The sequence below is a fragment of the Cryptotermes secundus genome, unplaced genomic scaffold, assembly GCF_002891405.2.
Source record: "Cryptotermes secundus unplaced genomic scaffold, Csec_1.0 scaffold289, whole genome shotgun sequence".
Classification (NCBI taxonomy): domain Eukaryota; kingdom Metazoa; phylum Arthropoda; class Insecta; order Blattodea; family Kalotermitidae; genus Cryptotermes; species Cryptotermes secundus.
This window is the reverse complement of record NW_019722431.1, coordinates 1,502,531-1,528,971: the sequence shown is the minus strand read 5'-3', so window position 1 is coordinate 1,528,971 and position 26,441 is coordinate 1,502,531. Positions and strand designations below refer to the sequence as shown.

General features: G+C 42.9%; 2 protein-coding genes across 2 annotated transcripts in view; both read right to left on the bottom strand.

The window, feature by feature from the left end:
* Positions 1-24,145, bottom strand: part of LOC111861396 (4-hydroxybutyrate coenzyme A transferase) — a 45,158-nt gene extending 21,013 nt beyond the window's left edge. The window contains exons 1-2 of the mRNA XM_023845927.2: positions 23,835-24,145; positions 3,004-3,156 (exon numbers count right to left, since the gene is read on the bottom strand). Of these exons, the coding sequence (XP_023701695.1) occupies positions 3,004-3,156; positions 23,835-24,021 (340 nt within the window). The 5' untranslated portion in view covers positions 24,022-24,145. The remainder of the gene's footprint in view (positions 1-3,003; positions 3,157-23,834) is intronic.
* On the bottom strand, positions 5,748-8,000 carry LOC111861399. The gene is made up of 3 exons (XM_023845929.2): positions 7,523-8,000; positions 7,336-7,427; positions 5,748-6,399 (listed from the first exon to the last, which is right to left on the bottom strand). Exons 1-3 carry the CDS (start codon positions 7,758-7,760, stop codon positions 5,902-5,904), a joined length of 828 nt encoding a protein of 275 aa, XP_023701697.1. The 5' UTR covers positions 7,761-8,000; the 3' UTR covers positions 5,748-5,901.
* Positions 24,146-26,441: the final 2,296 nt, after the last annotated feature.

Genomic DNA, 26,441 nt, shown 5'->3' with positions numbered 1-26,441 from the left:
TGGGTAGTGGGTAGGTAGGTAGGTAGTGGAAAGGTACAGATTAACGCTGTGCACTTTCTTCTTTTCTTTTTTCTTCTTCTTATCTCCCCCCCCCCCACAAACCGGTCTCTTCCATTTTTCTTACCTCACCAGTTCTGCTGTTGCAAAGGTAATCGAACTACAGACAGCCTATAACGTTGCTTACAGCCATATATCAGTCATCTTTGTCTTTCTTTAAATATTCACCATACAGAAAAATGTTCCAATAAGTTACAGACTTTAAAGCCAAGTTTGTTCTAACCAATTTATTGCACAAATGGATGGCTCGACAGAAAAAATTATACAGTTCAGTTTAAACTCTTCAGAGCGGGTTATTCTGGATTATGAACCAAAATTCAATTCGTGTCACAACGCTTCGTGTAAATCCCACATTACCACGTCTCAGTTAAATCTGGTAAGTGGTTAACAATACGACTGTGAGGCCAGACAGACATAATTACAGTTGTACTCCGTGCAAAGCTCGCATAATAAAATGCTCTGTTTTCAAGATTCGTCCCTGCATCAACGACATGTACGGCATAAACAATGCTGTAACCTCTGGTAGCCAAGAATGTCTACATCAACTGACGTCATCAAACTCACATACGTAAACACACGTCAAGCGAAGAGTTTTCGAACGCCTGGCCACCACGGTCTTCCATGTAAACCTCTGCCAAACTTATGACTCGTTACTTTACCAACAAAAAATAAACCCACACACACAATAAGCTGCGGAAATAACTTAACAAGACTTAACTTCTGCACTTTCACAAGGCGGTTAGCAAAAGTAATAATTATGAGCCTACAGACGGTGATAATATCTATCCGTAATTTCCCCTAGTATCAATTCCGTCTTCCTGATATTTTCCTCACGTTACCTCGAAGTATATAGTAACTGTTGTTACTTCTCTAATTTCTAACATATAAAAGAAATTTTTCGCACAAAATTTGAAGCCATGTTTGTGCTGTATCTCCATATACAATTTCCTACGCCTTGCTGTAGTGGCTTAACTTATCATTAACAACGTCAAAACTAAATACAGACTTTGCCCGACCGCCATGTTACAGCATAAATAGCGACAATAACGCAAGCTTCAGTTCTTTTTGGATCACGACACGGCGCTTCAAGACTCTACAGTCTACACTAAACAGCAACAGGAGCGCTATTACTCCTGTGTTCAGTTTATGGTTGCACGAGGGAATATCAAGAGTTCAGCAGGTAACTCCACGAAGCTGAGTCCTTCTTCAGAAGCTGCCAGTCGCTCAGCTACTCAAGAATTTCTCTAAGATCCCTTTTAATATCATCCTACCACCTAAATCTCAGTCTTCCTGTTGATCTCTTTCCTTCCGGCTTTCCCACCAAAATCCTATATGTATTACTCGTGGTCTAAACACAAAACGCGGCAGGGGAAGACGCAGCAACACGAAAACCTCGGAATGTGTTACGGGCTACACGGCCTACACTAGAAGAAAACCGCAAGCGCAGCAGCCTCCACAGAACAGTTTTCAAACACCCGCTGATGATCAATGACGGTCGAAACATGTAGTGGACAACGTGGCTCTTAAAACAAGTTTAAAATACGCATTATGTATATATAGCAACTTTCAAATACAATTTTTCAAAAGTGTTGCATGTAGATGGTACATCAGAGACATCTGTTAACCAACTATTAAGGTGCAGCGAGACGCTACGATATATTTTTCACTCACTCATGGAGTTGTGCCCTTCTTGAGATGCCGCCAATTGTGCAGCCACTCAATAATTTCCCAGCATTTTATGGAACCCAATGGTTCAGTGCCGTGTTCACAAGAACCCTCCACTGGTCCCTATCCTGAGCCACAGAAATCCAATCCATACCATCCCATCCTATCTCTCTAAGATCCATTTCAATATTGTCCACCCACCTGCGCCTTGGTCTTCCCAGTGGTCTCTTTCCTTCTGGATTTCCCACCAATATCCTATATGCATTCCTCTTCTCTCCCATTCCTGCTACATATCTTGCCCACCTCATCCTACTTGACTTGATCATTCTCATCAAATTTGCAGAGGAGTACAAGTTATGAAGCTCCTCCTTATTCAGTTTTCTCCAACCTCCTGTCACTTCATCTCTCTTCGGTCCAAATATTCTCCTCAAAACTCTGTTCTCAAACACCCTCAGTCTATGTTCCTCCCTTAATGTCAGAGACCAAGTTTCACATCCATACAGAACCACAAGCAAAATTATAGTTTTGTATGTTCTAATTTTTATGTTTTTGGACAGCAGACTAGAAGACAAAAGGTTCTGGACTGAATGGTAACAAGCATTACCCGACTTCAATCCCCTCTTAATTTCCTCCTGAATCAAATTTTGAGTCGTTACTGTCATGCTCAAATATTTGAGCAGTGCCACATTTTCAAAACATCTGTTTCCTATCTTTATGACATGATTTTGTCCTGCATTTTGGTGACGAGACAGCAACATATACTTAGTTTTCTCTGTGTTTACTTCTAGACCAACCTCTGTACTTGCGTCAGTTAAAGTCGGTGTGTTTTTCTTTATGGTCTTTACAATACTTACCTCAGTCAAATCCACTGCGCAGTTTGTTGAGGGCGGCCAGGTCTAAAAATACGGGCAATATGCAATAAAATACATGCTTTATGACTACTGATCAGAACTTCTTGTCTATACGAGATCTAAGGTTCTTAAAGTGACTACGAAGACTATGACGCCCTCCAGTCTGGTAGATCGCTACCAACATTTCAGAGGAATGCTTTCATCTTCAGGGTAGAATATTAAATGTCTCTCAGAAACATGCTGTTTCCGTCATCGGTTCTGAAGATGGAAGCGGTGTATGCACACAGACTACAATGTATCATAACCCAAGATATCACAATATGAACCTTCACTGTTGTGAGAAACTTAGACCTCATACCAGAACTTCTCGTTCTGATTATGAGAATTCACTTCACTGGACTCAACAGCAAAGAAGTCAACTTCGGCTCACCTTCGAATTCGGGTTCCGTGTATCCTGCCACGCCCTCGGTGTGCATGTGGCACACCGTCACATCCTTGAGGCCTGCAGTTTTGCCGTAGTTTGTCATTTCTTTCACAAGTTCCAGCGGAGTTGCTGCTGCCCCTTGGATGAAGACAGTGTCGCCTGTAATGACGCAACAGTGGGTCAGCAGCGGCTAGTGAGGAATGTTAAGTCTATGTCGGCAAATAAACAAACCATAGAACAAACCAAATGATTACCCATAATCTTCATTACGGACTTACAGCAAAAGCCCAGGTTTTGCACATACAGATAAGGGAGAAGCGCGACATTTCTTCTGCAACAATAGTCTGCGGTAAAACCGACAACTGCACCCTGATCTCACGAATGTGTAGCAGGGATGCCAACCACTACACTACAACTTTATCGTTTATATGTACACTGCTGCTTCGTCATCATTGTCCGTCTTTCTACAATGCTTACAAAAAAAATGAAAAGGCAAGCTAAAGGAATTAAGCAACTCTCATTTACAATTACAACTACTTATTACAAAACGTATCAACACGTCACCAAGTGATATGAGAACACAACGCAGTGCTTGAAAAAAAAATATACAGTGTGTTCCGTTCAAACCTCCCACAGTTTAATTAATCACTGCGAACAAATTATGAAAAATTATGGATTATAATTAACACTAGATGAAAGAAAAACTAAAAAAAAATGTATTTCCGTTTTCCTTCGGTGAAACTACAATATCCGGCCGCGTATACCTTGACATGTTAGAACAGTTCTTGTATCCCCGGGTAGCCGATCTGCAGCGCCTAACATAATCTTCCAAAAAGATGGAGCGCCCCGCCCCCACAATGGGGACTGGATGTTTGGAGGTCCCTAAATGCCACCTTTCAAGATCGCTGGATTGGACGTGGCGGACCAATTCGGTGACCACCACGTTCACCGGACCTCACTCCGCTCGATTTCTTCCTCTGGGGTTACGTGAAGGACCGTGTGTTCGTGCCTCCAGTGAATGACCTCCCAGATTTATGAGCCCGCATCTGTGAAACGATTGCTACTGTACCAATGGACATGTTGGAAAGAACGTGGCAAGAAATTGAATAGAGACTGGACACTGTTCGTGCTATCAATGATGCACATGTAGGGGTGTATTAGTGTCAAATAAAATGTTTTGGGTTGTTCTTGTATTTCCTGTAGCTTCATTTCCCTACCATTCATACTTTCTGTTCTAAGATCTGATAAAATGTGGGAGGTTTGAATGGAACACCCTATATTATAGTTACCACCAAACAGACATATAAAATGCTTCCCAGTGTGGCAACAATTAGATTCGCTTGTACAGATAACAAAAGAAGTTAAATCCAGTAGGGGACAAGCTTCTTAGGCGTTCTCTCAGCGTAAAGTTAAAAATTTTTAATATTCGATAACGCGATTGAAAATAATTATGCTGCCATAATCTGACACGTTCGATTTTTATCACCGAAAATTACGTATACATTGTGAAGGACAGGTAAAAACAAACGAAAGTTAAACTTGTCACGGATGACCAGAAAAGCTGTCACTTCAATCTTCGTGGATTATGAAATATAAGCCTAAATAAATTAATTAATTAAAAAGAGACAATACTTGAACCGAGATATGCCGCTACCTTATCAAGCACTGTCCCTGTTTCTAGCTCTGCCAGTTCTCAACATCAGGCGCAGCGGCACTGGCCGAGTCCACTGAGATGAGGATTATAGGGTGTGTGAGAAAGGTAAAGCCATCCCTGTAACAGGCCATGGAGGTCAATAGGGCTGTGAGAAGTTTAGGTTCCCACATTTTTCTAAACAATCAGCTCAAAGATGGCGGTGAGGTTGTCAGCCTTACGCGCCGGCCGCTTTTTACCTCCAGGATGATTTCTGGTACTCATTTCTGTTAGAGGCTGAATCGACCCCAGGGCCATAGTGCGGCTGGGAGGATTACGTCAATTAAAAAATCCACTGACCTCCCCGGGACTCGAATCCGCGATCTTCCGGCTTGCAGCATAGTGCCTCAACCAACTACGCTACGTGTGCCCGCATTATAGAGCCGGGTCCAGACTTGTTGCGTATCCCTGTATCGTATCTCCGTTGCGTATCGTCCTATGCAACGCGACAAAATTTTGCGTCCAGATTTGTTGCGTATCTCCCGTATCAACTGACGCAACGAGACAAACTTTCTCCTTGGCAACGAAGAAATGAATCTCAGTCTCGAGCCAGATTTCAGTCAGCAATGACTACACCCAATCTGACGGTAGCAGCGGCCGCGTACATCTATCTTCACTATGCTATAAAGGGAAGAAGAACAAAATCATGACGTGTGTGTATATCACCGATCTATGCCAGTAGGAAAGCATACAATGGGTCCAATCTTTTGGCGGACTTAAATTTTCAGTCAGTCAGTGGGATGTACAAAAATTCCACAAGGATGCATCCGTCAGATTTTGAGTTGTTGATAAATTTGATCGGGCCGAAAATTTTTAAAAAAGATACCGTGTTCAGAAAAGCAATTCCTGTTCAGGAAAGGTTGGCTGTAACACTGCGATTTTTGGCAACTGGAGACTCATACGTCAGTCTTCAATACCTCTTCAAAATATCGAAGCAAACAATCAGCACCATTGTTCCTGAAGTTTGTGGCGCTCTTGTGGAAGCACTGAAGGACTTCATTAAGGTTAGTGAGTACTTGTCATTAACCACCAAATGAAGCAAACAATATGGTTTCTTGTTTCTTGATTACTTTATTTGATATTTCTGAAATAAAATAGAGCTTGCAGATTACAGCAAAACTAAATGTGAAATATTGATTTGTTTCATTAATTTAATTTTGATGCAGGCATTTCTGCATTAAAGGCACTTGTGTAAAATCGTTACATGAACACATTTATACAATGTCCTGAATAAGTAAGTCGTCTTCTGAGGCCGTACCTGGTGAAGGAGATTGAGGGAAGGAAACTGTTGAAGGTGTATTCAGGAAAGGTTGCTGTTTGTTGCTGGGAAAAAACTGAGGGGAAGAAGAAGAAGGGTAGTGGGCATTTGGTGGCCCTTTGTAGTAGAGGAAAGAATTTGGGCCTGTTCCGTAAGTCGCAGTGTTGTAATTTTTATAAAAACCACTGCTTGCCCTAAGGAAAATACGCATGATATCGTTTTGGATAGCACAGCGAATAGATTCATCATATGCCCTCAATTTGCAGGCGACCAAATTTCCAAAGTGTTGGCAGTCCTTCTTTTCGTTGGTTGATGCTGTTAATATTTTGAAAGCTTTGTCAAGTCGCTGGTCGTCATCACAGACCTTCCGTTTTTTTCTCGTGGATGTGTGCCGGGGTTCTTCGTCGTGGTCGTCGCCGCCTTCAACTGTCTCTGTCTCACATTCTCTCGGAACCTATAACAGATTTTTGTTCTTTGTATTTACAGATACCAAAAACAAAACATGAATGGCTGGGAGTGGCTAATGAGTTTGAAAGGACGTGGAATTTCCCACACTGGGAGCTATTGACGGAAAGCACATCGCTCTGCAGTGTCCTATAAACAGCGGTAGCGAGTATTTCAACTTCAAAGGTTTCTTCAGCTTAGTACTCCTCGCTATATGTGATGCCAACTACAACTTCATATTTGTGGACACAGGGTGCCAAGGGAGGATTTCTGACGGTGGAGTGTTTGCAAATACCGAGTTCTGCAAAAGGATGACAAGAAACAGTTTGAATCTACCTCAACCTGCTCCGCTCAAGGGACGGAGAGCTTTACCTTTCTTTTTGATTGGAGATGAAGCCTTTCCAATGTCTGAAAACTTGGTGAAAGTTTATCCTGGTTATCATCCCAAGGGCTCCAAGGAACGGATTTTTAACTACAGACTGAGCAGAGCCCGTCGACTTGTAGAAAATGTGTTTGGCATTGTTTCCTCAAACTTTCGTGTGCTTCGGAAACCTCTACTTTTGGAACAAAGAAAAACTCAACTCGTTGTGATGACTATCACTCTGTTGCATAATTTCTTACGAAGACAACCTGAATCTGCAGCAGTCTATACTCCAACAGGGGCATTCGATTCGGAAGAAAATGGCGTTATCACGGATGGTGCCTGGAGAAGCACCACTGGTGATTTGAACTCCCTTCTGCCGATGAAGAAGGTAGGAAGTAAAACAAAGTCAAACATGCAAGACATAAGGGCGGAATTAGCTGACTATTTTCTTGAGTAAGGAAGAGTGATGTGCCAAGATGAATATGCATAGTGAATGAAAGTACAGCGTACAATGCCGAGAAAAACCATGCACTTCTTAATTTAGTTAGTTGCATTATTTTATTTTGATAGACAAGCAGTTACCGTCGACAGTGTTGGTCTTGATTTATTCTTATCCCAGATGAATCGCAGGCTTTCAAATGCGAACCAGGAACTTTTGTAGACTTCATCTGCTCCTAAAAACCATGAAAATAAAAATTTGAAATTATAAGAATGAATAATGAAAGCGTTATTCACTATTTAATTAACATTTCATTTATGAAGTACTCACCTTTTCCCGTTCCCGTCTGTTTCTTCATCTTCATTCTCTCTCTCCTTAGTGAAGCCAGCAAGTACTCCATTTTTCTTTTACATTCCTCAACTGATCTGTTCAGTTCCTTTCCTATCTCCTCCCAGGCGTCCTGCTTTTTTATTTTATTGTAATGTTCTGTGTTTCGGGTATTCCAAATAACATCCCTCTTTTTATATTCATCAATTAAATATATAATGCTCTCCTTACTCCACTCCATTCAGAGTATATAAACAGAGAATCACAAACAGAAGAACGCACACTGGTGATGACTACACTCCAACTGTCTGGAGCTGATAAGCAAAGCGCGATGCAGCCGCCCCAGACTGGCACCACTGCAACCCGAGTCGTCCCTTTGATGCGACGGGAAAAGACGGCCAAGCAAGCGAACAGCCCGTTGCGTATCATTTTCCAACGGGGATACGCAACAAGTCTGGACCCGGCTTAGTGTGTCAGCCACAGTGCACTTCTCTCCTTCCGGCAATGCACGTGTAATCACTGCACAACTACTTCCGGCCATCCTCACATCTAAAGCACAACCGAATGTTAAAGTAAAGTAAAGTAAAGTAAAGGTATCCCCGTAACAGGCCCTGGGGGCCCACATTTTCTAGACAATCGGCTCATAGATGGCGGCAAGGTTGTCAGCCTTACGCACCGGCCTCCCTTTAACCCCAAGAATATTCCAAGAGTATTCCTGGTACTCATTTCTGTTAGAGGCTGAGTTGACCCCAGGGCCATAATGCGGCTGGAAGGATTGGGTCAATTGAAAAAATCCAATGACTTCATCGGGACTTGAACCGGCGACCTTCCGGCTTGTAGCATAATGCCTCAACCAACTACGCTACCGCGTGCCCTGAATGACCAGAAAGATTATTTCAGTCATATCCTGGGCCAGCTCCCATGTATTTTTACTAGCACAAGTCCTTCTGCTATAACACTGCAAAACAAAAAAACAAAAAAACAGGTTCCAGTAAAGTATAAAACAACAAATACATCATCCGTATACGTGCTTAAAATTTTATAGTAAACTGTAAAGTTGTCCCTGTGCTTAATAAATCATGCACCACGCCATGAAGGCGTACGGGAGAGTGGAGATTTGGCTTCATCATTCTTGACCTCGGTATTTGATGGAGGTGAGTGACTAGCTTCACGCCCCTGCCGTTGTACCCAAAGGAAAGAGCCTCCGGTACCCTCTGGATAAGAAGCTGGATAGGGCCCAGTGCCGGTCTAGACACTGTGAAGTGAAGAAAAATCTCTTGGCCCTGCTGGGAATCGAAACCCGGCCGTCCAGCCGGTAACCCATCACTATACCGACTGAGCCATCCTGGGTAGTAGGTCTACATGTCAATATATCAAGAAATGTTTCGCTTCCGGTTTCACTGTTCAGAAACTGTTCACTGTTCAGAAATACAATTCTAGCAACAAAAAAGATACCGATTATGTCAGTTCATATCTCAAACCACTGGTGTGTGCCCATCATAAGATGGGCCCTTGGTCTGATGCCCATTTATTAAGCAGCCAGGGCCATCCATTTTTGTGGATGGCCTGAGAGGAGTGACGCACAATAGTCAGGACACACCTGGCGTCTATGCCAGAGAACTTGAATCTACGTAACACAGGGCGTTTGCGTCAACTGCTCTGTAGCATGGACGTACCACACACCAAGTTACATCAGTGAGAGCTAAATCGTATTTAACTTGTGAGACTTGAGGTTCTCACGGCGGTGAATATGAGATAAAACTTCTTCTGGGAAGTGACGTTGTGTAGCCTGGTAGGTATGTACCAACGTTTCATAGTATCTATATACTGCGTCACATGACACAAGATGATAGTAACCCTTGACTTAATATTTGGTTGGCACTGTTGGCGGTAAATAGTGAACCATTTGAGATGGTCATGTGAAAATTTACGTAAGATGGATCATATCTACAAATTTTTATTTCAGATTTCTTTAAGTGTTAAAATATTACAAACATGAGGGCAAACATTACTTTGAAGTTATATCTGCCACATTTAACGTAGACTGGATTTGTACTAACGGAAATTTAACACAGAAATCTATCAGCGTTTCTGTATCATTAGTAATTTATAACTCTTGACAGCCTCATCATACAGGTTGACGCTTCTGAGGGAAGGAGATGCAGCGAGGTCTTCCCAGAACTTCTTTCTAGTACTCTGCACACTCTTTGACACAAATTGCTCGACGGAAACACCAAACGGAAAGAGCTGTGTACAAAAAACAAACAAAAACTAAGTGGCCTGTAGTCTGCAAGCGAACTATACCGACCGAGCGACCGCCGCTTGTCAACGAAGTTAAACGGATCCCCACGGCCATTAATCTCTGTTTTCTAGACCGGAGCCGCTAATTCATCGAAAGCTACTCAATTATCCTCGCGAGGCTGAGTGGACTCCGTTCCAGACCCACTATTTCTCAGAAAATCTAGTAGCGTAGGGAACCGAACCCGGGACCTCTGGACCTGTAGCCAGTAACTGACCACCAGACCACAGGAGCGGGACTTAAGAGTTGTGTACATGTTATGGTCAATGTGAATAAACCGGCAAATTATGAATAACAACCGGTAATTAAATAGAATTACCTAAACCAATGGTAAATGTGATAAATCTCGTGATAATAATCATATTTATCCGTAATTACGAATAATCACCGGTTACTATTCATAATTAACAACTTCTACTGGTAAATATAATAAAAATTATATTTCTCTTTAGGCTGCCAATCGGCACTAGACTTCGAAACGCATAGGTTGGTAACACCGCTCCATACCTGCTTCGTTCGTTCTTCCAAAAGCATTCGTACATGAAACTAAACTTTTTAAAATAATTGTAATTAATTCTTAATTACCGGTAAAAGTGATTACCGCCACATTTTTTACTATTTTTGGTAGTTCTACATAATTACAGGCTATTATTCATAATTACAAATTCATTCGTTTTACCGTAACACACACATCCCTTTATATGCGTTTATAATCGTTCGCATAAGATTGTTAGATGGAAACACCACACTTTCCACTTTCATTTTATACACTTAAAATCGTCCACTGCGCTACCAAAATGTGTCATCTGCCAGCGAGTATCTGAAATTCTCATCATAGTCATTCCTAAACAACTTCCGGTCTTCATTTCCCCTTGTGCAGACCTTGGCGTGAGGACACTGAAATGTGAAGTATTACGTAAAGCGCCATCTTCTGTCCAGTATCTGAATTATACTTTATCAAGCTACTACCCTGCAACTGAACATGGCCGGATTTACAACTGTGAGGGAGCCCTGGGCAATCAGAATGATTAGTATTCCACCCCTTCAACCTCATTCATTTATACATTCAGTTCGTACCTCACAGGAAGCTGAAGTGTCTCCATTACAAAGACCAATGGGTTACACATATTTTGGGAAATAACCGCAGTTTATTTTGGTAAAAGGAAAGTAAGTAAAGGTATCCATCAGGCCGTGGAGGCCCAGAGGGTTGTGAGATGTTGAGGTTCCCACATTTTCTAGACAATCGGCTCATAGATGGCGGTAAACTTGTCAGCCTCACGCGCCGGCCGCCCTTTACCCCCCAAGAATATATTCCTGGTACTCATTTCTGTTAGAGGCTGAGTCGACCCCAGGGCCATAGTGCGGATGGAAGGATTAGGTATTTACTTACTTATGGAGCTGAATCCTTCTTGAGGAGAAGCCAAATCTGCAGCTACTCAAGAATTTCCCAGCATTTTATGGAACCCGAAGGTTCATTACCGTATTCACAAGAGCCCTCCACTGGTCCCTACCCTCAGCCAGATCAATCAAATCCATACCATCCCATCCTATCTCTCTAAGATCCATTTTTATATTGTCCACCCACCTACGCGGAAGGATTAGGTAAACTGAAAAAATGTACCTCATCGGGATTCGATCCCGCGACCTTCCGGCTTATAGTGCCTCAACTAACTACGCTACCGCGTGCCCTCCGGTTATTTTGGTAATCATAAAAAATCCACAAATATATAATGACCAAAAGTCAGTTAAATCGTTAGTGAAATGTACGCTAAAATACGTTAGAAATTTCTTTATTAATTACTGATAATACAAAAAAAGAGTGTCCGAAATTACATCTTCCATACTCAAAAGACGATCCACAACACTGATACCGTTCTACAAACTTGAAGATTTGCCGTTATTACGAGAGGATATTTTAGGAACTGATTTGGATCACTCTTTACGCTCTGTGGTAAAAACTCTTGATTCTGAATGTTCGAGTAGGGTGGTATATACAACTATAGCCCTTCTGCTTTAAAATGGACAGGTATCCTTGTTACAACTCATTTTTATGCACTGATGTACCGGTGGCCTATCTCACAGGTTACTCGTACAAATGTTCTGCGAGCCAACATACGTAACCTTGGTTAATTATGTCAAGGGCCTCTCGCAGGAAAGTGAACTTCGCATCTCTGTCGCTCCAATATGTTCGGAACTTCATTTACTTTCGCTCTCTTTCACAATTCTACTCCACAGAGGACAAGCTGTTTCCAAACACATTCTTCGTCTTTTCTATCCTTCAGCGATCTAAATAGTCATACAGATCAACTGTTGACAAGTATAATTTACAGCAAAGACAGAGGTGAATAGCTCGACTATTCTTGACCTCGGCACTAGATGGAGGTGAGTGGTCAGCTTCACGCCCCTGCCGCTATACCTCTGGGGAAAGCTCCTCCGGTTCCATTTGGATAGGAGACTGGGTAGACCACAGAGCCGGTCTTGGCGCTATGGAGAAGAGAAAATAATGCCCCTACCAGGGATCGAACCATGGGCGTCCAGCTACTAGCCTGGTCGCTACACCGACTGGGCTATTCTGGCTCTTTATCTAAAATATATCCATTTCTAATTTAAAAACTGTAACAACATTAAGTCGTACCCACAGTGACAACAGCAGGAGTGAAACATGAAATGTAATATAAATTTCGGTAAATTTTACTGAATTAAAGGATGAGATACCGCAGCTTCCTGTCGCGACTGTTACGTCCTTCTTCCCCATACATCGACCCCTGAGAAAGAATCTCATTTCCCTGAACCCTAGAGTCATCCGCTATTTTTTCTCTTCCCCACCCCCCCTTGGCACTACAGCCCCAGTGGGCCTAGGCCTACCTCCATGAACTTCTCCGTTCACTTCGGTTTTTCTAGATCTTACACATACGGTAGGACTCCCTGGGCGAGTGATCAGCTCGTCACAAGGCCTCTACCTGTACACAAACACAGAAAAACGCACACACACAAACTAAACATCCATGCCCTGAGTGGGATTCGAACCCACGATCCCGGTTTCCAAGCGAGCGAAGACAGTACATGCCTTAGACCGCTCGGCTAGCGTGACCGGCCATCCACTGCTATTACAAGTCCAAATTACCTATCCTAATTAGCTATTTACGCATAAATCCATTTTACGTCTTCCTGTAGCCCAAACACGATTTCTTAGCCGGCCATAACGGTTTAAACTTCTGTTTCTACGTAAATTTTCTGGCTTCTCCCCCCCCCGNCCCCCCCCCCCCCGAAAAAATCCCGGCAACTCAATTTGACAGAAATAAGGAAAGGATGGAGGAAGCAGGTGTCTTGAGCACGTAACGATAAACGTAAATGAACATCCCATGCCCTCTCTAAGGAGTGCAGTCGCACTTCACGCAAATTTGGAATAGGGTCATTACAAATAATAATAAAGTCTCACTGTATGCGCAAAATTTGAAATTATGCGAATCCCCCCCAAAAATAGGCAAGAATCACGCAAGTGTTTCAAAACTTCTCTTGAATTATGAAAGGTCTTCAGGAACGGACCCTCACATAATACGCAACCCCACTGTTCGTCGGGTGTCGGAGTTTTCAGGGGAAGAATGGACTCCGTACGTTAGTTACTCTGAACTGCGCAAACGCTACAGTTAACATTCACTGCCTGTATCATAGTGGACGTTGCCCTCTGCAGTTCAAATCAATCAAGGCCTCCAGCAAATTATCCAAGCACATTCCTAAGGGCTACCCGCTTCAGCACATTGCTAGACCACGCTGTCACGTGATCCCCAAAGTGTTACGTTCCATCTCTCGAACTGTTGAGACATCACGATGATTCTTCAACACCGACATATCTACGAGATAGTATACAGAGCACAAATGGATATCAAAAACGTAAAAACACATGATGTTCACACCTGGAAAAAAAAACGTTTATTTCTCGGCTCCACCAACATTGACACACTTGTCACGCCGCTTTACTAGTGCGTCGAAATGAGCGGCATACAAATCTTTTGACTGTTGTCTCAGCCACTTCCTCACCTCCTTTTCAGCCTCTTCGTCATCAGTGAAACGTTGCCAAGGTGGCAATTTCTCGACCCAGTTGTGAACCGCTTTACGCGACAAACACTTCCCACCGTAAACAGGAAACATTTCTTTATGAATATCCTTTGCATTGGGTCCTTTTGCCCCCTCCCAAAAAAAAAAACCGCGCAAGAGAACTCTGCTCTTGGATAATACACTCCTAAACCATGGTCGCCATTTTTACTACTGATACCAGCCTCTGAACATGCACATGCGCGTCTGCTACCTAGACTATCATGAAGCTGGACTGTGCTGCTACCTAGTGATCCACATGGAAACCTACTACGTCCAGTACATCTGCTTTACGCCCATTTGTGAGCTATGTACTGAATCTCCCTCGTATTAAAGATAAATGCGTACTATATGCCCTGCCCATCTCATCCCCCTTGACTTGATAATTCTAATTATACTTGGCGAAGAGTACAACTGATGTACTCGTAGCACCTCATTACGCAGTGCACTCCAATCTCCTATCACTTCAACCCTCTTCGGTCCAAATATTCTCGTCACCACCCTGTTCTCAAACACCCTCAGTCTATGTTCCTCCCGTATTGTCAGAGACCAAGTTTCACACCAGTACAAAACTACAAGTAAAATTATGGTTTTGTACATTTTAATTTTTACGATTTTTTCCAGCAGACGAGAAGACAAAAATGTTATGAACTGAATGGTTGCAAGCATTACCCGAACTCAATCTCCTCTTAATTTCCTCCTGAATCAAACTTCGATTTGTTACCGTCTCTTTAAAAGTAAACCACAAATAAATGACAGCACACTTGATACACATAAAGTGCCCATCTGTTGGTGGACGATGTCCTGAAATTTTGCTTGTAACGGGTCATACTGTATCCCCCCCTAAATGATGTGCAGGGAATGCAGCTGTTATGCTTCATTCAGTTATGCTTCATGTCCTTAATGAAGCATATCCTGATTGAAGCTACAAGCTGTTCAAAAGTCCAGTCTCTTATTAATTCATGCCGGAATATAAGAATGTCTGTAAGTTCCTTTATGTACAGGGGATGGATGAAAATATGGAAACACCTCGTGAAATGCATGCCCGAATTGAAATCTTTATTTTAGCGACGTTTGTAGGTCACGCTGTCGTATCTGCCCAACACCACTACCTGTACAACGTCCGCAATACGTTGCAAGCTTCATTTGTTGTCGAGACGGTGTTCTGTGCAATTTTTTGTGCATCACGTCAGAGCTAACAGAATTCGAACGCGGGCAAATTGTTGGGGCCCATATGGTGGGTGCTTCCGTAACCAAGGTAGCCGAGGTTTTTGGTGTTTCGCGAGGCACAGTATCCAAGATTATGACCACATACAGGAGGACTGAAAAAACCGCATCCGATAAACATCAGCGTGGACGGAAATGTGTGTTGAGCGATCGAGACAGACGAACATTGCGTAGGATTGTGACGAAAAATAAGAAGACTACAGCTGCAAAAGTGACTGCTGAACTGAATGTCACGCTCACAAACCCTGTCAGCACCAAAACAGTACGATGGGAACTCCACAAGTAGGGTATTTCTGGACGAGCTGCAATTCCAAAGCACTCATCAGTGATCAAAATGCCACTAAGAGGACAGTGTGGTGCCGAAGTCATAAAGCCTGGACTGTGGACAACTGAAGACGGTCATTTGGTCGGATGAGTCCACCTTCACACTGTTTCCGACTTCTGGCCGAGTTTACGCCTGGAGAACGCCATCCCAAGCTTACGATCCAGATTGTTTGCTGCCAAGAGTGAAACATGGCGGGGGTTCGATCATGGTATGGGCAGCCATATCGTGGTATTCTGTCGGACCCATCATTACCCTGCACGGTCACGTAACTGCCAACGACTATGTGACCATTTTGGGCTACCAGGTCCATCCCATGGTGCAAACTTTGTTCCCTAATGGTGCTGCCATTTACCAAGCCAACAATGCCTGTGTTCATATAGCTCACATCATCCAGGACTGGTTTTCTGAGAACGAAGATGAAGTGTCACGTCTACCATGGCCCCCACAATTGCCAGATATCAATATTATTGAGCCTTTGTGGTCTGCTTTGGAGAGCAATCTGCGTGCGCGCTATCCACCTCCATCATCAATAACAGAACTAACCATGTTTTTTCAGGAAGAATGGTACAAGATCCCTCGCAAATCATACAGGACCTCTATTTATCCATTCCAAGGAGACTACAAACAGTTCTGCAAGCCAGAGGTTGTCCTACACCATATTAGTCATGGTAATGTGTTTTTTGTTGGGTGTTTCCATATTTTTGTCCATCCCCTGTATATGCCAGTGTTCACTTTGTTCTATGCCAATTATATATGCACAGACATTAACACCCTACACAAGGAAATGAACTGCGTTATCTGTCTTCCGGAACATGGTTTCTGGTGCAAACATGTCCTGTGGCCGCATTCAAGTGTCGTGATAAATAAAGATTTTCCCTCGACTGCCTTCACGAACATTGTAGTGGCAGCATCCATGCACAAACAAGTTAGGCAATGTACACATTGGGTAATAACTGGGGGGGGGGGGATCAGTTAACCCTCGTTACATCGGATTAATGGGGAGTAGCGTGTCCCTTATCGCCGATGTCCACTATAAAAGAGTGAAGGGGTATTCACGGAAGTACACCACGCGATAAACATTGGAACTCCCAATGTGATTACATAAAGGTTTTATATTGGGGTTCTTTTCTATCGTAAATAGTTTTCTCACTACGAAACCTTCTTAGTGCCTCAAAATTTCTTAAAAATTCACCACTGCACACAGCCAGACTTTGTTTATCATCTCCGAAATCCGTTATATCTGGGTCCGTTATAACGACGGTTTACTACAGTGAGCATAGTGTGTTTCGCCTTCCTCTACAATATCTGTCCGAAACGTTTTTCGTTATGACAAGTATTTTACGAGTTACTTGTGATATGTGAGCCAGAAAAGCATGTAGTATTCGTCTAAAATGTCCGTCAATGCTGGAATGTGTTACTCCAGTTGAGGAAATCATTCCAACAATAAATTTCATTAATATCCGTTCACCGAATCCAGAGATGCTACATGCGGTTGGACATGCATTCAAAGAACCCAACTGGTATATTACTTTTTTTTTTGGCATCTTTTCGTTGCGAAGATGGCAAAAAAAAAATGGTCGTGTCCGCCTAAAAGGTCCACTTTGTTTGTTATGAAACATAATGAGCTCTTAGTATACGATGTAAATAAGACAACACATGGTTTTGTCCTACACTGAAGACTGAGGCAACGCCCCCTTCATTTTGGTACACATATACTTACCTACACCAGCCGTTAGTCGCTGGCTTCCCACCGCAGCGGCCCGGGTTCGATCCCGGGTCTGGTCAAGTGGGATTTATGGTGGACAAAGTGGCGCTGGGGCAGGTTTTCTCCGAGTACTTCGGTTTCCCCTGCCAATCTTCATTCCACCAACTGCTCCACAATCACCCTCGCCTATCACCTGGGGTTGGTACAACAGGCCAGAAGTGGCCGCAGTACAAGGGACTTAGTCCCACCCCACTAGCAATAAAAAAATACCTACCTACACCGGTCTAGAGAACCGAAATTAACGGCCGTGGGGATTCGTTGCGCTGGCCACGCGACACCCTCTATCCGCAAAAGTTGGCACTAACTTCGCCGACAAGCGCCGGTCGCTCGGTCGGTATAGTTCGCTTGCGGACTAAAATCACGGAGTTTTTTTTACCTACCCACATCCTGATATTCTGTGGTTCTGACCATGTCACTATTTATGGTGTACAGGGTCACGTGGTAGGATGACTCATGAAAGACGAATCAGACACGGTTTGGAAGAGCGCTGTCACGACCTCATCGCGGTACTCTCCTGAAGGTATTGAGTAAAACCACGAAAACCTCAGTCCGGATAGCGGGAGTCGCGACCGATATTCTAACCGGGCACGTCCCGGTAGCCTGCTCGGTGCAATGTTGGTACTCACAGCTGTGACAACTCGCATATCTCTCATATGGTTGTCGTGTAGGGCAGGCAAAAGCACTCTGCTGATAAGTAAAGTCAACCGATTACTGATAAGGGGATGACAAGAGAACACAAAAATGACATCTCGACCATATGGCAATAACGCAGTTTTATATTTCGTACGACGAAGCAATTAACACGTATTCCAATTTCGTCCCTCCATCATCACAGCGGCCTGCGTTCCTACAGGGAACAAAGTACATGCTGTGTTACTTGACCTGGCTTCTCAAGTTTGCAGGAAAATGAGAAATATGGCGGGCCAGTGGTTGTAGCGGCATTTTGAGGAGAGAAGGTGACGTACTGTGTGACTCAGTGCTTCACAGCTGCCGAACCGCGGCCCCACGATTATACCGGGCAACGAGAAGTTCTCCTGGAATTTGTCATTTGCTTTCTAAGCAGTTTTCATGAATAAATACTTTATAGAGGAAATATTCTGAGGAGAATAATACTCGTGAATGTGTCGAAAAGCTCAGACCCAGAACGCCTAAATCCGTGTTTCTCAAGCGCCGGGCCGCGGTCTGACAAAGGTTGAGAACCACTGCTATAACTACCTAACACCCTATTATAACCCATACACATCCTACAGCCCCATCTCAGTGGACTCGACCAAACCCATTGCGCATTCTGTTGAGGGTGGCCAGGTCTAAAAATACGGACAGTATAATGCATCATTAAACATTACAGTCCCGTTTATGTAACATCTATGTGAAAATAGCCCCGGTAAAGGTAAAGCTGTCCATGTGCTTGATTAAACACCAAGCTAAGATGACGTATGGAGACTGGAGGTATAGCCCCACGCATTCGTAATGTCGTCACTAAATGATGAGTTGTCAGCTTCACGCCCTGGCCGCTTTACCCCGGAAGAAATACTCCCACACACCCATTAACACGAGAATCTGTGGTCCCCAGAATGTGTGGAGAAGATAAATATTTCTTGCCCCTGCCAGTAATCGAACCCCGGCCGTCCAGCCCGTAGTCCATCGTTACACAGACTGGGCTATGGTCACTAAGAATATGATAGCAAGAAACAATTCAAGTTTGAACACTTTAAAGCCCAGTGGTCATTATACGTACCACATTTTTAAACATACTAAAACTCTGCATTCTGTCCGCAGAGTGTACTTGCGTGCTTCATACGGTTCTCACAATAAACAGCGACTGTTTCCCTAAACAGCATTAACCGGTTAGGCTTTGTATCAGAGATGTAATGTGTGTTTCCTGTGAGGTACGAACTGAATCCATATATATTATTCGTAAGGAATTCGGTCTTTAAAGGGTTAGAAATATCAATATTACTTTACTTCTATTATCTTTACGTGCTCACACAACAACCACAAGGCCAATTAATATAATATAAAATAATTATAATGACGATTGTATCGACTACCGTCTTCCTGCAAGATTTCACGCGTGTTGCTCGTGTGGGCGATCTATTTATAGCGGACCAGCCTTCGCTACGAGTAGTGGGCGAGAGACGCGAAATTCCTCTCGAATAACACAGATTCTGAGACCGGGCAACCAACAGGCCCAATTTCGCGGTACACGCCCTTGTCACCTTGAACCAACTTGTTACGATATTGTTATACGTGTATATGAGGGGCAGTCAAATGAAAAAGGGGCAGAAGCCAAAACATATTAAAGAACATTTCTTACCTCAAAAGTAATCTCCAAAACTCTTAATATATTTATCCCATTGGGAGATAAGACGGTCAATCCCGTCCTTGAAAAAGCTTCTGGGTTGTCTATGGAACCACTTTACCCAGCCACACACGTATTCGTCCGATGCAAACCGATGCCAACGAATGTCTCTCTCTTCAGGTCTCCAAAAATGTGAAAATCACATGGGGAGAGATCTGGGCTGTAGGGGGGATGTTGAAGCACTTCCCAACCAAATCTCTGTAGCGTATTCCTCACAGAGTTGGCAGTTTGGGGGGTGCACATTATCATGAAGAAGGATAATGCTGTTTGATAGCATTCCAGGGCGTTTTGACTTCATGGCACGTCTCAATTTCTGCAAAGTGTCTTCATAGCGCTGTGCACTGATTGTGGCCCCATGCTCAAGAAATTCGACAAGCAGAGGGCCCTTGCAGTCGAAGAACGTCATCATCACTTTACCCGAACTTGTGTGAACGGCTTTGGATCTCTTCGGTGGGGGAGAATTCACGTGTTTCCACTGTTGGCCCTGCCGTTTGCTCTCGGGTTCAAAATGGTGGCACTAAGTTTCGTCCCCAGTGGCAATACGGGACACAAAAGCAAACACTTCCTCATGGTATCGTTGCAAGTGACCCAGTGATGCAGCCATTCTCTGAGTCTTCTGTTCCTCCGTGAGTTGATGTGGAACCCATTGTGCGTAGATTTTGCGGTACAGCAGGTGTTTTTTCACAATGGCGTGTACGGAACCGTGACTTATTCCCATCAAAAGACTAATTTCTTCCACAGTGATCCTTCGGTTTGCCCGGATATGACCATCCAACACAGCAATAACATCAGGAGTGATGACACGATGAGCCTGTCCTGGGCGAGCAACATCTTACAGTGACACACGTCCCTCTCGGAATCTCTTATGCCATGCCAGCACACGCGAACGTGACATGCTGTGTTCGCCGTAAACAACAGACATGCGACGATGAATTTCTCGTCCTCCTACTCCTTCAGCAGTCAAAAAGCGCACTACACTTCGCTGTTCTTTTTTACCCGCCTCCATTTCTGATGTTAGACGACCACACGTAGCGCTAACCTTACTTCCAGCACAATAAGCAAACGCACTAGTGTGCAAGGGCACGTTGTCACTGTGCTTTCCCGAGTCTCCAGCAGATGTTCGTGCCGTAAGCAAATTCCAATGTTACCAACTTGCGCGCCGTGTGAGTTATGCGTGGTGACCCGTTTTCATTTGACTGCCCATTATATATATATATATATATATATATAAAACAAGGTTATGGCAACAAAAATACTAAGTTTTTAAATTAATTCAGATATACTGATTCCACATCTCAATACAAAGAAAATGTTTCCATCATGTCACTGTTTTCTGAAATTTAATTCTGAACCAAGACAGCTAGTTCATTTCACGTGTTATTTATCCTCAGTGTTCTCATAATTCTGTCAATCATAGAAAAGGTAAAGTTGTCCCTGTGCTTATCAATTAAGCATCACGCCATGAAAACGTATGGGTGAGTTACAGCTCCACCACTCTCGACCTCGGCACTATACATAGAGGTGACTGTTCACCTTCACGACCCGGCCGCTTTATCCCCAGGGAAAGAACCCTCGGTACCCACTGGACAGAGTCTAAGTGGACCCTGGAGCCAGTCTGAACGCTGTGGAGCAGAAAATATATCTTGCCCGTGCCCGGAATTGAACTCCGGCCGTGTAGCCCGTAGCCTGTCGCTATACCGACAGAGCTATCCAGACTTCCGTTTTGTCAATCGTAATGGAAAAATATGGCGTTTCGTTAATGAACAGAAATTTTGTTCACATTTAAGTAATGCTACCATTTCAAACTGCATACGTTCACATGTTCATACAAAAAGGGCAGCAAAAGAACAGCGCGTTGCAATTTTCTGCAACAGAAGAACAGCGAGTTACAATTTTCTGTCATTTTTGTGATAAAGTGTACCCGATGCGGTAAAAAACACATTATTTCATACAAAGTTGCAAAAAAATGTCGTCTTATGTTGTTTATGGGTCTACGCAGTTGAACTTCCGTCCTTAGTGTATTTCAGACGAGGCTTTTTAGCCCAGCGTCCAACTCCCTAGCACAAGAGAGTCTCTCGGGTGCTGTCCACAACATATTTGCAGCCACACCTCCATATCTGGAGTATCTGAAACCTGAGGACGTGCTCTGGCACCGTGACAGACACACACTTGACATGACAGTTGTCCCACAGCTAATAATGCATACAGATGGTCCCTGTACCGATATTGATTTCTACAGACACGTAACTGCTTACGAGGGTATCACAAAAGTACCTTCGGCCTGGCTATGGACTCAATGTAAACGGTAAAGTCCCTGTGCTTAATTAACTACGCGCCACGTCATGATGACGTATGGAGGAGTGAAGGTATAGCTCCGCCATTCTTGATCTCGGCAGTAGACGGAGGTGAAAACTATAACTTGGCTCACAAGATAACACATGTGATTTTAATTCGAGGGGCGCCTAGTTCGAACCTCGGACAGGGCACCGGCTATCCTAAGGCTTTTTGTATATACCTTCAATCCCTCCAGGCAAATTCCGGGAGAGTATACCTACAATTAGGCCACGGGCACTTCCTTTCACATCCTTTGGTATTCATTATACACTTAGAAATATCTTAGAAATAAAAGACACACTGCCTAGGCCGAGATATTGACAGCGTCGTTAAATAAACAAGAAATAAAAAATATACAATAATACGGCTCTTGTCCCTTTGAAACCTGAAGTTCGTATATTGAATTCGGTTCCTATTTCACACAAAACGTGCTGCATTACTAAGACCAACCGGATACTGTCATTTAGGGAATAATCAAAATTTACTCTGCGAATCATATGTAATACATAAATATATCGTACGAGAAAATACATAACGAGTCTTTTAATGTTAGAGCGGGTAAACGGTAGGGATGTCCCTGTGCTTAATTAATTAAGCACTATGCCATGAAGACATACAGTGGAGTGGAGGTATAGCTCCACGATTCTTTGCGTCCGAACTAGATAGAGGTGAGTGGTCAGCATCAGGCCCCTGCCGCTTTACCCTTGGAAAGCGCCCCCAGTACCCACTGGACAAGAGGCTGAGTGGGCTCCAGACCCATCTAGACGCTATGGAGACGAAAAACCTTGCCTCTGCCGAGAATCGAACCCCGACCGCTCTGCCCGTATCCAATCATTACACCGGCTCTCCTGCTACGTATAGTAACTATTCTGCTTTAGAGGTCAAAATAACCTGGTACGGGTGGGTCAGAGGATGACTACCAGCTGGGTGAAGAATGCAGTCTTCTAGGATGTGGCGCCGTGTAGATCTGATGAAGGATACGAACATGGTAAACACACAAAAGTTTTGACTATATGCCTCCGTAATATACTGAAACTAGACTTTACTTGATATGTTCTAGTTCGAACCTTTTTCATTTTACGAAAACCTTGTGTTCGGCATCAATTGGCTTAAATATATTTGATATACAAGAAATAAGGGCGTCAAAACTGCCATCATGTAAGGTTCATTTTAATGTTATTAATTTTCCTTTCCCTTTGCAGCGGCAGCTCCAACCTCGGACTTTTTCTGTACTAATAATACTGCTATATTCATTTAATCGAATCTAACCACAGAACCTAAGACATTGTAACCATGGGGTCACGTGTCAACAAGAATCAAAACATTGTTAGAAAGGGCAATGAGAAATGAGAGACAAACTAAAACACCCAATAAGAAAGTAAAAATTCTGCTCACACTTCAATTTATTATTTATTATATATAACAGCAACTTCATTAATATCTGGGGGACGTACGAATTACGGTCTACAAAAAATTAAACATTTGCAATAATATTGGTACTGTAAATGAATTATTCTGTCTGCTTCCGACATACTGCGCCGGCGCCTAATCATGACATTATGTCCAAAATCTGTCCTTGGGAAGGGTTTCCTGCTTGACGTAGGTCTCTTCCTTTCACTGTCAGACACGTTACTGTATTGGATTCTTACTGCACGTCCTGAAAGTAGTTATGTAACATCTGAAAGGGCGAATTCAGGAAATGATCAACGGTCTTGGTACTGCGAAGTAACTTCATTAACAAGTCAATATGACAATCAATGATGAAGCACAATGTTAGAATGTTATGAGCAAAACTGGTTTCGGTCGATACTATATGACATGCTTGCAGCTCACTTGCGTTCTAATCGTGCAACTGAAAGTTCAGTAGTTGGTGTTCAATATATTGTAGGTTCATCTGTATAGTCCACGTACCTGATTTGATACATTGCACAGCTTCTTTCGCGGAAACCCACTTCGGATCTCTTTTAAGGGGTTGAGCTGGTTCTGGGCTGTAAGTGTAGTATGTTCTGGGTGTATTACCACGAGAAACAGTGACCGACGCAGGCCCCCAATACAAAACTCCACCAAGCCTTGTAGACACTCTCGCAACAGATGCCATAGCAATTCCTATTCACAATATATTACACTACACTCAAAGCGTTCACACAACCAACAACCGAACTTCAAATCGACACCTCACACATTCGATTACTTCTGATTCAAACGGCGAAAAAGATTACGTCGCTAGTGATAAGAGTGGGGAGACGATTGTGCGATTATCGTGCCTCAGGCGGAGAAGTTCATAACTTGCTCACCGACTACAGCCATTGAGTCGATCAAGAAGGTATCTACATGAAGTCCGTGTTCTCGTACCAGTGCGAACAGCGGCAGAAAATTTTATTCCAGTTGCAAGAGAAAGGATGTACAAGTTACTAACAGAATAGCGTCTAATTTATACTTCAGATATGTTTGTGGCCTTGAACAGCATTAACGATTGGGGGAAAATCAGAAGACAACAAATCACATAGTTTCTCAATATGCAATTTCTTTGTCTAAATACTATATGTTATCAAAAAAATGTTCATTCAGAAATTAAGAAGTAATTTTAACTTAGAAATTCAAAAAAATTACAGCTATGGAATATGAAGCATGTACCAAACATCTTTAAATTTTTTGTCCCATTGGTAGTACAGTTCTGTCCATATCTGACTAAACCTGCTGTCATTCATGTAGTCTGAATCTTCATTGTTCCAATGCTGTTTGGCATAGTAGGCAAACATCTTCCACAAGTCGCCTTAATGAAAAATTCAAAGGACCTAGACAGCATATGTTTGGCCATAATTTAGCTTGATTGTATTCACTGTGAACTTTGAATAGCATAGACTAAAGCACTGCCAGAATGAAAAACCATAACCACCACAAAGCAGCCTTGGAGTATTATGCATACAGTAGTACTTTACAATTATTTTAAAAGAAGTCACTCACTCCACAAAGATCAGTTCTTCTTAAGAAGCTAATAGTTACTCAGCCACTCAAGACATTTCAAGTCCATACCCTTCCATCTTATTTCTTTAATTCATTCATTCATCAGTAATCTGTCAAGACGATAGGTCCACAGTCTCTTCCAAAACAGTTCCTCCACTTAATGTGATCTAGAACTTTCTCCCTCAAATGAGAATATCCTCTTCTGTCCCCAGGGTCATCCATCATCTTCTTACGTCTTCTTCCTCATCTTCTGGTCACTTCTCTCCACCCCTCTATCTTTCCTTCAATAACTTCCTTTAGAAGGCAGTTACTGCGTAAGATATGACCAATCCAATTAGCCTTCCGTTTTCTTATTTCGTCTAGGATATTCCTCTGCTCACTGACTCTAAATAACACTTCTTAAACACTTAAGACCTTAAACACTTCTTCATTTCTCACATAATCGGTTCAACTGATCTTCTCCATCCTTCTCCAACACCACATTTCGAAGCTTTCCAGGTGTTTCTGATCTACTGCCCTAAGTGTCCAAGTTTCAGCCTCATACAAAGCCATGCTCCAAATGTAGCATTTCACTAGTTTCTTTCACAAATTTAAGTCCAATTTGCTGGTAAAAAGATTCTTCTTCTTGTTAAATGCAGCTTTTGCCATGGCAATCCTAGATTTAATTTCACATGTACACCTTCCATCATCTGTTAACAAGCTACCCAAATATTTAAAACATTTCACATTCTCCAGTTGTTTTTGGTCTGTCTCTATTGTGACTTGGGTTGGTTGTCTCGAAATTTTCATTACTTTTGTTTTTTCCACGTTCATTTCCATGCCATAGCACCTTCCAATTTTGATTAGTCTATCAGTCATACCCTGTAGCCCTTAGCCATTAACACAAGGTCATCTGCATATTTCACAGCTTGAATAAATTTCCCTCCTAATTTGAAGTCTCTAAGCCCATCCAGAGCTTCCTTGGTAAGGCATTCGCTGTACAAGTTGAACAAAATTGGTGATGAACAGCATCCTTGTCGAACTTCTCTTCCAATTTTCACACTTCTTGTAAGATTTGAGGCTTCCACGGCGGTGACTATGAAGAAAGCAGTCTTCCGGGATTTGGCACCGTGTATATGTGGTGTTAACCGACGTTTCGGAGGAACGTATTGCCTCCATTTCTTATATTTTTTCTTCTATCCTGAAGATGGAGGCGATACATTCCTCGGAAACGTCGGTTAACACCACATATACACGGTGCCAAATCCCAGAAGACTGCTTTCTTCACACTTCTTGTCTCCCCTCTGTCCAGTCGCACTCTAACTTTCTGATCCATGTACAATTTACTAATCAATCTTCTTTCCCACCAATCGATACCTGTTTCCTTTAGGATCTGCATTAATTTGGTCCAGTTTACACGGTCAAATGCCTTCTGCCAGTCTATGAGTTCTTCATCTATCTCCAAAGTTCGTTCTGCTATAATTCTCATCATCCCAATTGCATCCCTGGTTCCTTTTCCTCTTCTAAATCCAAACTGATCCTCTCCAAGTATATCCTCTATTTTCCTTTCAATTC

Coding starts and splice junctions, on each gene's coding strand:
- LOC111861399 (XM_023845929.2), bottom strand. CDS start 7,760: ATGGAGTGGAGTAAGGAGAGCATTATATATTTAATTGATGAATATAAA. Junction 7,428..7,522: donor ACAGACGGGAACGGGAAAAG/GTGAGTACTTCA, acceptor CATGGTTTTTAG/GAGCAGATGAAGTCTACAAA. Junction 6,400..7,335: donor CAAGACCAACACTGTCGACG/GTAACTGCTTGT, acceptor AATCTGTTATAG/GTTCCGAGAGAATGTGAGAC.